We start from the raw sequence: 13770 nt of genomic DNA, 5'->3' as shown, positions 1-13770 counted from the left end.
GCTTTTGGAGTACAGTCTACAGAATTTAAAGACGAAACTCTTCATTTTAATAGTCAATATAAAGTGAACAGTCTGATAAGGAAAGCCTGAAATAAGACAGTGGTAAGTAATCTGGATTTTTATGTTGTCTCTGTGCAAAGCTCATAATTAAAGCTCCACACCCATTTAATCTGAATTGCTCAATAAAATCAGCTCTGCCTCCTTTATTTAACTGTTTATTTTCTATCCCTAAAGCAACTGCTCCAACTGTTTAAAATAACACAGATTCCAGCTTATTTAATGTACATCATTCAGTCAGTTAAAAGTGTTTGCCAAAGCAAGGCTGAAAAGCATGGTAATATGGTGGTGTTAAAAAAACATAACAAAAACAGGGCTGTTCATTTCCTTTGGTTGAATTGCTGTCTGTTACCCATAATAGCTGCAGCATTTGATACCAGATACCAAGGCTGTAGTCCAGATTTTTTTGTAATGATGGATGATCCAGGGTATTTAGAGAGTCATATTTGCGGCTGAGCTCATAGGGGAAGAGAGCGGCGAGGCTTTTGAACCCCCTCCGTAGCTTCTGCGGCCCTGGGCCTCTGGTGTTATTGGGGCTCTGCTGGTTTGACACTGAGTGACCCCTCAGTGCGGTGCAGGGATATGTGAAACAGGTCAAGTGTGAAATAGCCCAAATTGGATTGGCTTCCAGTTGATGGGCAATTGATTTTCTGTGTTGGCCCACACTGACTTGTTCTCTGCAAGCGTGCAACTGGTGCATTGAAGTAATTCAGATCAGACACTGGCGGGTCGCTGCAGCCCTCTTGCTGGGGATTTCCTCTTACTTCCTGTTAGCGGTGAGGGGGTTGATCCGGAGTGTGAGCAGCAGAACCAGAGACTTCTCACTGCATGGCCCCTGGTGCATAGTGTGTAGTGCATAGTGGCTCATAGGTTTTAAAGATCAGATTACCATCGTTCTTGTATTTGCAGGGATATTATGTATGTGCAAAATGTAAACAAAAAAATATATATCTTGTGGATGATGAGTATCCTGAGCAGTGGGTTAAATTAATCAATTCACAATTCAGAGCATAACACACGTGTGATTGACTTTAAAATTTTGCCTAAATGTATATACCCTTTTATATTTTGTTTGTGCCATTTTGCAAGCCAACATAGATTTAGAACTAGATTATGATCATTAATTACATATTGGATCTACAAACTAATGCTGAAGAATGCCATGATAAGAGAGTCTCTAAGAAGATTATATAACTGTTTTTATGCAGTACTACTAAAGCTGCCTTAGATCAGAAAAACATGATGTACTGGACTTCATAAAGTAGGTAATTATCCACAGGATCTCCCTCTGTCAATCTCTTCCTAAAGGATATCTTCGAATGTAATTCAGAGGCTTTACTGGCCGGGCTGTTGGGTGGAGAATACTACTTTCCCAACGCAGCGCATGGCACAGAGATAAAATCCACGATGCAGGAGGGATTACATACAGATTTATTGGGTCACAATCACACCGGCTGTTAGACTTGAACTGTGTTAACATTTTACCTTTGGCCCGCTGTTAACTGAGATTAAAGCAATTGTGATTTATTTGTAAATATGGTTTTGACATTAAGTACAGTAAATGGGTCATTTGTTGGCTATTTTATCCAAATGCTTCACATATGGGCATTTGACATTTGGTCACCGTTTAAGTCCGCAATGTTTTTTTTTTTTTTTCTCTGTCCTGCCTTTTCAGTGCAGCACTCTGCAATTGAAACTTGTTGATTTTAGTGTTTCTTTCCTCTCTTTCTATAGGTGGCGACAGAAAAGGTTGCAGGAAAGCTGAGTTCTACTCTCTCATGGGTGAAGAACACAGTGTCACACACCGTCAGTCAAATGGCTAGTCAGGTGGCCAGCCCCTCCGCCTCCTCCCTGCACACCACCTCCTCCTCCACATCCACCCCCGCCCTCTCGCCCTCCTCGCCCTCGCAGCTCAGCCCCGACGAGGTGGAACTGCTCGCCAAGCTCGAGGAGCAGAACCGGTAAGATTGGGGGGGAGGGTTGTTGCGGAATTGATCAGTCAAAGCTTTTACCAGTGTCCATTTCTGTAGATTTATTTAAAAAGAAACGGAAAGCAGCCCACGGTGTACAAAACATTGTGTTTCTCACTCGCTTTCAAGCCTTATGTCTTTAAGTTTACCAAGGGCAGCTATCCCCAGGTGTGTGGGAGTGAACAGTCTTTAGTGAAGCAGATATCTCTTGTGGCAAGGGCAGAGCAGCAGGAATGGAGCAGGATCTGATAAAGTAGAGAAATTCCATCTCTGTTCTCTACCGATGCCAACAGTCTCTACGTCTTGAAGGACAGGAGAAGATCTGAAGGTAAAGGCAGACGATGGAAGGCATAGTGTAGAACGAGATGTTTACCAGGGACCGGTTGTACTAACGGGATCAGAAAACAGGATCGGATCCAGGCTCACTGTTGTACGAAGCAGATCAAGATCCGGCTCCGCTGATCCCATTTTTTTGATCCGATTATTAAACAGCTCGGGCGGTAACTAAGCAGTTTCCTATTGACATGAACTGGCTCGTCAGTCTCTGGTGCGGCTGTTTGAACTTCTACCGCTCTAATGACTCAATGACAATCATAAGCCTTTCAGAAAACTTTACTGTGCTATTGCTGATGAGTATATTAATTAAATAAGCTTAGTTGTTCACTACATTCCCCAATGCATGTTAATGTCAGTCTGCTTAACGTTGCCACTGGATCTGACACGATCATTTGTAGTCCGTCATCTGAAAAGTTGTCCGTCAAGGACAGGGCACATTGGATCCGTTAAACCTTTAGTTTCTTGCATTGGTGTGCGTTTCTTTAACTCCTCAACTACAAAAACAATAATAATTAGCCAGTAATCAATTGTATTTATAATGCGCTTTTCTCATACCCAATAGGGTCAAACAGTAAAAACAGACAAGATCAAACACAGCAACACAGCATTGGCAGCTTGAGAGTATTTAAAAATAAAGGTGAGTTTTAAGAAATCTTAAAACTATGGATTGTAGGGGCGCTTCTCAAAGCATTGCACAGCCATAGAGGAGCTGCTACAGTTGGCTCCGTCACCTTTCGTCTTCAGTTTGCAATGGGGTGCTGAAGAAATAAGAGCTTTTACATATTTTTTTACAACTCGCCATAAAGACACAAAAGTAGAAACATTATATTGTTCATTTGAAAGTGCAAATCTTTGTAATACTGTCACATTTTCATTGTTTATCTGTGCTTAACCAGACTTGTCTGCATCGACAATGTTACCTACTATTTGGTTGCAAAATATCTCAATGGTAAATGCAGCTTCAAACGTTTTGGTAAGGCATGATTGCGCTTCGATCTGTCTGTGAGGTTGAATATGCTTCATGCTGTTAATCTATACCGCTGTCATACGTTTTCCTCCCGAAAAACCTCTAAAGGCTTTTGCCTGTCTTTAAATACCTACGGTCGGCATGTTTGACGCCAGAGAACTAGATGAAGTATACAGACTTCCTGCATTTTAAAAAGTCGGATCAAGCTCTAATCCTGCTAAAAATCATTTATGATCTCGGATCTGAGCTCAGATTGAGCCCTGATCCATTTATTACAACACAATTGAGATCAAGATCAAGATCGGATCCCGTTAGTACAACCTGCCCCAGATGACTGGAGCTATGAATTTCCATTCCACTGAGTTCATGTTTGAGTTTTCAACATCTGCAGCCGTTTGCTCCAGAGGGGTACCTAAGGCAGTCCATTAAGGGGTTTTGGAAGGTGTTCATTGTTCTGTGTTTAGACAGGCAAAGAAGAAGTGTTTCTTGGTCTAGCCTGACAGGAAATGGTTCAGCTTTATTCTTGGCATTCTTCAACAGAAGTTGAAAGTTGTGAAATCACTTGGATTCCCATTTCCATCCTTATTTCAAAGGGGAGGCAGCCCGTGCATATTGGAATCTCTCATTAATTCAGTTGAGAAACAAAGGTGTCAGAAATGCACAATAGTTGTCCCCTGTGCTGCATGTACAATGCTTTTCCATGCCTCAGCTTTTTTCTCCACCTCTTCAATATTTATTTAATTAAGGAGCATGAATACTGCTTTAACATTAATCTGCCTATATAGCTGAAGCAGCTGTAAAGCTTGACAAAGGTATAGCTAATCAGGCATATCTTTATATAACTTTGGCATATTTATATTCCGTGTAGCAAACTTTGGTTTCCCTATAGTTTCCTTCAGTACTTTCTAATTTAATTAACCCATTTATTATTTGTACATTAGTATTATTACTCATGGGATGTTAATAACCTTTTCACTGTTAGTCTTGTCTGATCTCCTGACAACACTGTCAGTGGCTTGTGAGCAGAGATGTGGGCGGCCTGCTGCCTGCCTGGCTGCTTCGGGGGTGTGCTTGCAGGGTCAGGCTGTCCTCCTCTCCGAGAGGGTAGGCCAAGGCTCCAGCAGAGTGGGATGCCCACTGTGGGCAGGTCAAGGGTCGAGCACATTGATTGGCCACGCTGGTCTAGATCTGGTCTGTGTTGATTTGCAGTCTTCCAGAGTGTGCCTCTTTCTTTTCATTAATTTGCAGTGACCCTAGGGAGCAAGGGGAAACGCACCGGGAGCAGAAGGCAGGGTAGTCAATCTGTTCAGGGGGCTGACGCCAGTTCCCTGACCTTTTCACATTCACGCTTCCAAAAGGTCGCTATGGGACACAGATGTAGTCTTTCACTTCACAAATATTACAAGTTTTACTAAGGTCCCCATATGTGAGAGAGAGATTTGTTAGGTGTTTTTCTGTCCCTTCAGTCACTCTCCCGGAGTGTCATCACATGGTCTTACCACAAAGTCCACGGGACAGGCTGAAGCAAGGACCTGTTGACAGCTTCCTTTGAAAAATAACACAAATTTACAATACCTGCATGATAAGGACTACAGCACACCCTTATGGATAAAGATGGACAGTATTTTACATTTTTGTGAGTTTAGATGTAGATTGGTAGTAGTTCTCGGTGGTATAATCGAAGATAGGTGCGGTTTTATACTATTCAGTATGGTTTCACTGGAAACATTGTTTTTCAAAGCTTGATATCTATCCAGCTACAAATGTTTCCTTACCTTAATCACAATGTTAGACTGCAGAAAGTAGTGTAGAGGAAATCTTAGTTTTTTATAATAACTGTCAGATTGTTTTTTATTTATTGTTATTTCAGTATTAAAATTAAAACATTCTACTTTGTCATGACTAGCTTTGAAATGTTTTGAGTGATTACATCACTGTAAATCCATAGCAGTGGCCAGTATGTGCTGAAATACAGTGCAGTTTAACCGTAAAAAGGTTGGGATGCGAATGTGCCTATAGCCCCACTCTTACAATGTAGCTTGCATACTGACTGTGACAACGTCCATTATAGAGTAACGCAGGTGGAAAGAACAAGAAAACCATGAACTAGGTTTGGGGGAGGAAATGAGGATGTCAGTATAGCTGCAGGTGTTGCTGTGTGTGTGTTGGAGAAAGGCCTTTGTACTGCGCTGGTGATGATAAGAGCTGTGTGTGTGTGTGTGTGTGTGTGTGTGTGAGCCTCGTTCCCACCCCAACAGACTATGCTCTGTGGTTTAGCCTGTATTGCTGAGGTGGCGCAGTGTCAGCGTCACAGCCTACCTGAGCACTCCTCTCGCACGCCGGCTGCAGGTAAACAATGGCATGAGGAAAGATGAGTTTCTCCTGGTAAGCATTGCAACTGATTTTTCTTTCCAGCCAAAAGGACTTCTTGTTAAGGATTAAGGCAGAATTAGGAGTACAAGCTGAGGGGAAAAAACACCATATTTAATGGAGAACACAGGCGAGACTGAAAAAACCTCTGTCTGCAGTAATGGAAAAAATAGAAAGCAGCTGAGATCCCCCAGTAGAAACTGTGGATTCTTCTTCCGGTACATTCTTCTTCAGCCTCTGCAAACCTGTTAAGGCACATTGATCATTGTACAGGCATTTGTCATTTCTAGGGGGGTAAAGCAGGAACAACAGACTTTCTTTTCTCTTAGGATGTTGAAAACAAACTTTTGTCTGTTGTTTACCTACTGGTAAATAATTAGCAGGGAAAGACAGCATAACAGGCCTTGTGTTCATGAGTGTGCTCAGCGTGTGCAGATGAAAGATTTTGTTCATATAAGGTGCATTTGATACTCAATCTGTAATGAAGAACATAATACCTTCTTGTGGTTGTATTGTATGCTATCAGTAATTACTCAAATGTTTGTGAAGGTGCCAGTAGATAAGTTTATCTTGCTGCTGCTGACTTGCTTAATATTCTGCAGAATATTATCCCATTCTTAAAATGTTCCTTGTCTTCATATCCTCTTTGGATAGGATTGTGTTCATATACAATGAATTCTAAAAATACAGCTGCAAAAAAATCACAATGGAAATCTATATTTTAGGTTTTAACTTAAAATAAAATAAAGCATGTTTTGCCATGCCTCATCCTTAAAAAAGAAAAAAAGAAAAAAAAGTGGTATTTTTGGCCTGTATTAATCTGTAGACAAAGTGTAAATTGCACAGAATACAATAGTTTAAGGTATATTTCATAGCTAGTCAGTCTGACATTTTAATTCTTATTGCTGTAAATGTCAGAGTACAAAGTATTGAGACAATAAATATTCCTAGAAATGACCATTAGAATTCTAGTTTCTTTATTTACTCAATTCTTGAAATGCCTTTAGGTTGCTTTTCATAGTAACCATTCAATTAAGAATAAATACTGGGCAGCAACCATCACACAGATCTTAAGATTAAACCTCATGGTCCATCATTTGATGTTGTAAATAGAAACAATCCTGCCGAGATATTACTGCCATAAATCCCTGCTTAGTTTTCAAAATGAAAATAAAACTTAGAATTGATTTTCATGGATCAGGGTTTTCAGGTTATAGGTTTTCTGCCCTTTTCTGAGCCAGGTATTGCATCTGTAAGGCTACATCTCTAACTGAAGTAAACTGTACACAAATGAGTTTGTGGGAACAGTCCTCCTGCCATTAGGACAGTAGAACTTCTTTGTCTCTCACTGTTCGGTAACCCTGGCCAGTCAAATTATCTTCAGCCACCCATCACACGAGTTGTGTTGCTGGTTAATAAGTATTCCACTGGAGGACATTGAACGCACATGACATCATACTTGTTTTGTTTTTTTAACATTAATAGGACTGTTTCATAACCAATTGAATCAAATTATGATATAAATATATAATTAAATATATGGGGACATGACCACATAATCAGTTTTTTCATCACTCCTTAAACATTTATGTACAACAGTCTGCCCTTGCTGGAGCTTATTTTTTCCATGTTGATTCAATGTGGCCTTCTCATTTGAACATACCTCACAGTGTAGTCCTTGAGCTCGTGTCCTCAGAGGATGGCATAACACATGCAGTCTGAAACGCACATGATCAGTGTCTCCGGTGTACTGCTCTCATGGGTTCACACTGCGGCATGTGGCAGATAAAACGGCTGGAATTAGACACATTTCATAGAATTGCATTGCAAGTCCAGTTCACGGGTACAGGAGTGGGTGGAAAGGTTTGTGTCTGTCCACCTAACCGTATTTGCCTCTGGGGAGTGCATCTTTTCTTTGCACTTGTGAATCCATTAGTCACCAGTATATGTTACCAGGGCCCCCTTGAGGATCACCTGCACAGCCAGCTAAAGTAATTAGCGCAGTCGGATTGAGTTTTCTCTCTGTACCAGCTGCCTTGGTGATTTGTAGATGGGGATAAATCGGAGGCCTGAGTCGAGTGGTGCAGCTTCTTGCATGCAGCACTCCGAGTGAGATTGCGCTCTCTTCGTCCTATCCTGCATGTTTCCTGGAAAATGCATTTGAAAGTGAGCTCTGTGGCAAAGATGTCCTGGGAATGACGCTTGTCTCTGGTGCGTAGGAGCCCCAAAGGGAGGTCTCTGTGGAGGGGGATGTTTGGACTCCCTGACTACATTTAAAGCCATTTGTCAGGAGAAGTTCTGTTTAAGTGGAAGATTACTCCCAAAAATAATCTTAGTGAAGAGTACCGGTCAAGAACAGCCTTTATCTCAAATCTCTGGTTTAACATTGTGTTCTAACCTATTCTGTTATGGATGAATTTCAAGTGCAAGTTAGGTCACATCCTGTTATTTTCATTATCCAGTAAGTTTTATCATTGTCTTTTTACATTAATAAAACAACAATACTGGAGTATGTCTGTTTATCTTCTTGACATGTCCTGAAGCTTGTGTGTCAGTTCTGGTCTGCTCACATGCACAGATATTTCCTGAAAGATTGTTAAAAAAATAAAAAAATAAAAAATCTTAGAGCACTTGTAAAAGAGAAGAAATCCTAAAATATAGTTATACTTTCTGACTTGCAGATGTATTATGATAAGGTTGGAATAACTTTGTGTATTACAGTTTCTAAAGCCAAGAGAAAAATATTGATTTACTGGGGAATAGGTCTCTTATACAACGCACAATGTTGCAAGCCATAAATAAAATTATGAAAACAAACAGTATTGATATGGTGTTGAAGATTTGCATCCCATTCATTACTGTGTTCTTCCACTGGTCCACCACTGTCATTTCAAATGTAGTTACCAAACTAGATTTTGAAGCATATTGATTCTAGTTACCCAGAAGCCAGTTTGAACACTTCAAACCATGAGCCTTTAGAGAATGAATCCACTCTGCCACATTAAATTCTTCCACTGTGCTTGGGGGGGGGGAGGAAATCTGTGTGGGAGCTGCTGTGTCTTACTAGCACAACCCCCAGCTGCGCTCACCCCTCCAGTCCTGCCCCAGTGTGACACAGCTCCCAGGCACAGGGCTTTCTTTTCCCAGATCAGGTTTCACGAAGCCTGTAAAAGAAACTCCCTGTGATTGGCTCTTTTATGCCACAAAAGCTGTAAAACATTTCCTCCCTCCCTTGTGTAATATTGAGTTACTTTATGCATGCTGCTTCTTTAATGACTGCCTACTGCATAACACTGTGTAGACGGGACCTATACGTCTTTGCAGCTCCAAGATAAATTATTTTCCTTTTTTCACCTACATATTTTTGCACCGTATGACAATTGTGGCTGAAACTATCCAATCCATGCAATTATGGGCAATTGTATGATACACCTGCAGAACTGGTAGCCTTTCTTCGCTGTCTGGTTGAAAGTGGGCCTAGCTGTCGACGACAAAATCTGATTTGTGTGATCTATTGCAGTTTCAGCCTTGCTTGCATGACCTTCGTGATGCACAAGACATTGTCAGATGCACGGCCTCAGGGTGCAGATCTGGCCCTTCCACACGTATGCACTCTTCAATGCTGGTGCCAGGGGGTGCTTTACTTCCAAAGCCATTTCAGTGCGACTCTGGGCAAGCTCTTAGCGCTGGAATCATGCGATAATTAGACCTCTGCTGCAGAATATATCCAAATGTGTAAAATGTGGGAATCGCACTGTGTGAATCCTGTTTCCTGAGGGCAGCTGTCCTTCTCCTCTCTGAGTCTTAATTCAGGATGAGTTCCTGTTTGGTCTGACTGGGGGGCGTATAGATAAAATGAGAGAATTATTTTCTGAAAAGCTGGTCTGTCATTTAAGATTTTAGGCGTTTTGATTTGAGATTCCTGTCCATAATGTCTAATTGTGTTGTGTATTAACAGTGCCTCCTCCCCCTCTGACGCCCAACTACATTAATGGGGTCTGTGTAGTAAAGAAAATAAGGAGCCTCAAAACACAATCAATCAAAAAAACAATCTTGGAATTTGTGCATTCTCATTATATAAGTCTGTATATTTATAGAACGACACTGCTGTTTGGAATGCTAAATATGTAATTTACTACATGGAGGAACACGTTAACCAGCCAAATAAACCCTGCTGATGTGATGCCAGTCACAGTCTGTGTGATCCCAGCTTGCTCTTGCTGGTGCTTTAATTTCAAAGTGTTTCATGCTGCATTTGCAATAATGAACCATCCTCTAAGTATAATTGTTCATTATCATAATCCTGTGCGCTACTTCAAGTCCTGCTGTTGTAACCCCTCTGTGTTTGATGCCTTGTCCTTGAGATTTCTCCATTCTCCACTTTGCGAGAGGTAGTGTTCTTGCCTTGCATCTTTGTTCTAACATTTAATAGGAGAAGGAAACCGCATGTTGTTGGCACTAAGAAGTGTCAGATCAGTATGTTTTTACCTGTTGAAGTACTGCTTTACACAATGTGTGTGAAATGCCTAATTTCAACGCCCATTCATACTCTAGTGCTGAAAACGGCAACATCAGTATTCATTTTAGTGCTTGGCTTCCACAGCATTACCTCAGCTACTTTCTCAAAGGGAGTTTTGTACCAGCAGAAACATACCCTGCCATTGTCCAGTGCCAGGGCTGTCTGCAGCCAGTTACGTCACTGGGGAAACTAGGAAGTCTATCTTGCTCGAATAACTTGGCACATTTAGAACAATTTATTAGTCTCATGAAAGATTTAAAAAAACAATCACATCTGTTAAATGGGTATGAGAGAAGTACATTTTCTAGCCAAATGTCTGTGGTGGTGATATTTTTCAAACTAATAGAAAGCGGGCACTTCGTATATCTGTCAGAAACGATCCCCTGTGGCTGTTAATGTTGATCACTGATCCACTGTGATCAGGTGTCAATGCTTGCTTATTTATTTTGCTGACGTTTCAATGACACATCCAAGGCGACTCAAAACAAACAGCTGTGTGGACGACAGCCATTACCGTGAAAACAAATCACTTTCTTCTGCCACAAAGTGTACTGCAAAGTGAAGTTCTATCCTGAAGTTCAAAGAATGGAAGCTGTGTATCTGACTACAGGGACTCTATTCAGTTAGGTGACAATAAGGAAGTTTGCCAGAGTAACTTGATGTAGCCTGAATGGAGGAACCATTTGATTAGTATAGTCAGTCAGTGCAAAACCTCTTCAAAAGCAATTGAAGCTTACTGTAGTTATTTACTAAATGATATTTGAATACATTCAAATTGTGTACTATTGTTGGTTTCAGGCTGTGGAAATCAAATTGATAAACCAATGGTACTCAAATACTGTAACTACGATCACAAACTACTTTTGTTTAATGTTTATTCAAGATTACTCTATTGCTGCACGCGTGCTGCATTGTGCACAGTGTTTCTCTGGGCACGTAGAGTGAGCAGTGCGTTGTGTGTTTGGTCCGCAGGCTGCTGGAGACGGACAGTAAGTCCCTGCGCTCGGTGAACGGCTCGCGCAGGAACAGTGGCTCCTCCCTGGTCTCCAGCTCCTCGGCCTCCAGCAACCTCAGCCACCTGGAGGAGGACTCCTGGATCCTCTGGGGCCGCATCGTCAATGAATGGGAAGACGTGCGGAAGAAGAAGGAGAAGCAGCTCAAGGTAAGAGGAGCGTTGGGGAGGGGGCAGCCTAACCCACTGGGTACAATGAACAGGCTTTTTTTGAGAGTTTGTCTATATTTAGCAATACCACACATGGCTGTCTTAAATACTGCATATACATCTGAAGCAGTGTCCTAGTATGTGACATTCGCTGGGTTGATGAGAGCTTTAGTTGGGACAATTTGACTACACTTTCTAGTCATGCACTGTGCTGCACCCTGGCGATAGCTCCAAGCCCCGGTGACACATTACAGTACACTGTCCCATGACAATGAAAGGTGAGAAGCCCGCAGGAGAGATCAGAGGACTGTTTTGGGGAAAATAGGGAGATAAACAGGATGTGTTTTTCCTTTCCCTGTTTTCATTCAACGAAGATGTTAATCTGTAGTGCTATTGGATCTGGGAAAGTATCGGTGAAAGTCACTTTTAAAAACTTTAAACTTAAAAATGTTCTACTTTATGAATTCCTAGAATAGTGTCCTACGTATCACTTGTTTTTGTACATGCTTCAGGGCAGCTTCTAGTTTATACAGTTTCTATAATTAGGAACTAGAGCCTTTTATGCTCTGAACCTTTGCAATTTTATGTAAATATCACTTTTGGTGATATAACTTTTCCCCCAAGTGTTGCTAATAAGCTGATTCATGAGCACTTATATGTTCCATTTGATTTTATTTCAATTTGTGTTTTTGCAATGGCTCTTTAAACACGATTTAAAACCTGCTTAAATATCTGAAAACACTTTGAGAAATTTGAGTTTGTGCTTTTCAAGTGCTTCTGCTAGAAAAGCATTCTGGGAGAGTGATTTCAGGAACAGAAAATCTTCACTTTGCTGTGGAAAGCCTAATCCTTGAAAATTGATATTCTAAGAGAGGCTATATGTATTGTTGATCAGTTATTTTGTTTTTATTACTGGTATAGACTGTTTGAAATAGTGTTTCCCATCAAGAATTACATAACAAAGGATTAAGAGTTTGGCTTTAGCTGTATTTAGAACGGCATTTTGTTTGTAATAAAAGTAAGGCAGAGGTCACGCATTATGACAGTCGGACCATTATTTCCTTGCTGTCTCGGCTGCTTTGGACCAATAGTAATGTCATTATTTTCTCTAATCTGCAGGAGCTGGTTAGAAAAGGGATTCCCCACCACTTCAGAGCGATAGTCTGGCAGCTGTTATGTAATGCCCAGAACATGCCAATCAAAGACCAGTATTCAGACCTGTTGAAGATGACATCGCCCTGCGAGAAACTCATCCGCAGGGACATTGCACGGACATATCCTGAGCACGAGTTTTTTAAAGAGAAGGATAGCCTCGGACAAGAGGTGCTATTTAACGTAATGAAGGTAACTGCTTTACAAACTCTTGAGTACCATTAGTTTTGCAAAGGCCTCATTGTTACTGACTCCACTATCTCCTCTGCCCTGTCTTTGTTTGCTTTTCCAATCTTTGTCAAAACTGAAAGGACGGTGCCATCAATATCTGATGCTGGATCCAACTACTATTGCCCGTCTTTTACAATGTTAAAATGTTAATCACATCTTAGCAGCTTGTTATTTTCTTGATATGTAAATAAATTAAAAAAAACTCTGAAGTCTGTCTTCTCATATGACAGTAATAGTAATATACACAGAGATGGAGGCAGAAAGAGGTGAATTCACTTTCTAATTGATCAGTGGCTGCTGTAGAGTGTAGTTAAAGCCATTCAGGTTTCAGTTCACACTAAATGTATTAAGGTATCACTCTGAGGCACTTTCAAATTGAATTAGTTTCATAACTTCTGGGTAGAAGACACTATGTCCCAAAGCAATGGGCATCAGAATTCAGTAAGGGATTCTGAAATATATGTGCTAGCTCGAGGCCTTTTCAAATATCCCTTTACTGCTCAACATTGTTTAACTAAAGGCAATTACATCAGCTTCATTAATATAAATGTATTCTAAACTTCGTCAGGCTCAGATTATGAAAACCTATTAACTACTCTCGGTTATATGTGGAGATATTTGGCACAATATGGTTAAGTGAAAACCGTTTTGTCTGAAACAAAATCAGTTTTCTGTAGCTGCTGCCAACTTCATTCACTATGTCTGGCCGGATAAAAGACTGCCAATTCAAGAGAAACGGTTTCCTCTTGGACACTGCCTTGAGAAAGAGAAATAGTTAGCTGATAGAAGATAAATGATTTTTTTAAAGGTTGAGTAAAAGACTATTTCAGGTGCAAGCTGATTACACAGACTACTGGATAAGCCCAGACGCTTGTGAACACCTCAGAACGGACTCCCTCACCAGGGAACACATTTCTAAGCTGTGCTGTAACAAACTGAACTGGAAAAAATGACAGTTCTGCAGTTAAACTATTTGTGCTTTACTGATTGGTGTGTACGTGATGCA

At 40.9% G+C, this 13770-nt stretch overlaps 1 protein-coding gene across 5 annotated transcripts in view; it reads left to right on the top strand.

The window, feature by feature from the left end:
• The window catches only part of LOC136714624 (ecotropic viral integration site 5 protein homolog), a 77306-nt gene that overhangs the window by 25335 nt on the left and 38201 nt on the right, over positions 1–13770 (top strand). For 4 of the 5 annotated variants that reach the window (XM_066692216.1, XM_066692218.1, XM_066692215.1 and 1 more), the window contains exons 2-4: positions 1792–2018; positions 11192–11381; positions 12501–12725. In XM_066692216.1, the coding sequence (XP_066548313.1) occupies positions 1873–2018; positions 11192–11381; positions 12501–12725 (561 nt within the window). In that variant the 5' untranslated portion in view covers positions 1792–1872. Of the gene's footprint in view, positions 1–1791; positions 2019–5630; positions 5716–11191; positions 11382–12500; positions 12726–13770 lie in introns of those variants that run through there. The other variant, XM_066692217.1, reaches the window with a different exon arrangement.

This window comes from Amia ocellicauda, chromosome 19, assembly GCF_036373705.1.
Source record: "Amia ocellicauda isolate fAmiCal2 chromosome 19, fAmiCal2.hap1, whole genome shotgun sequence".
NCBI lineage: Eukaryota > Metazoa > Chordata > Actinopteri > Amiiformes > Amiidae > Amia > Amia ocellicauda.
This window is presented reverse-complemented; position numbering and strand designations above follow the sequence as displayed.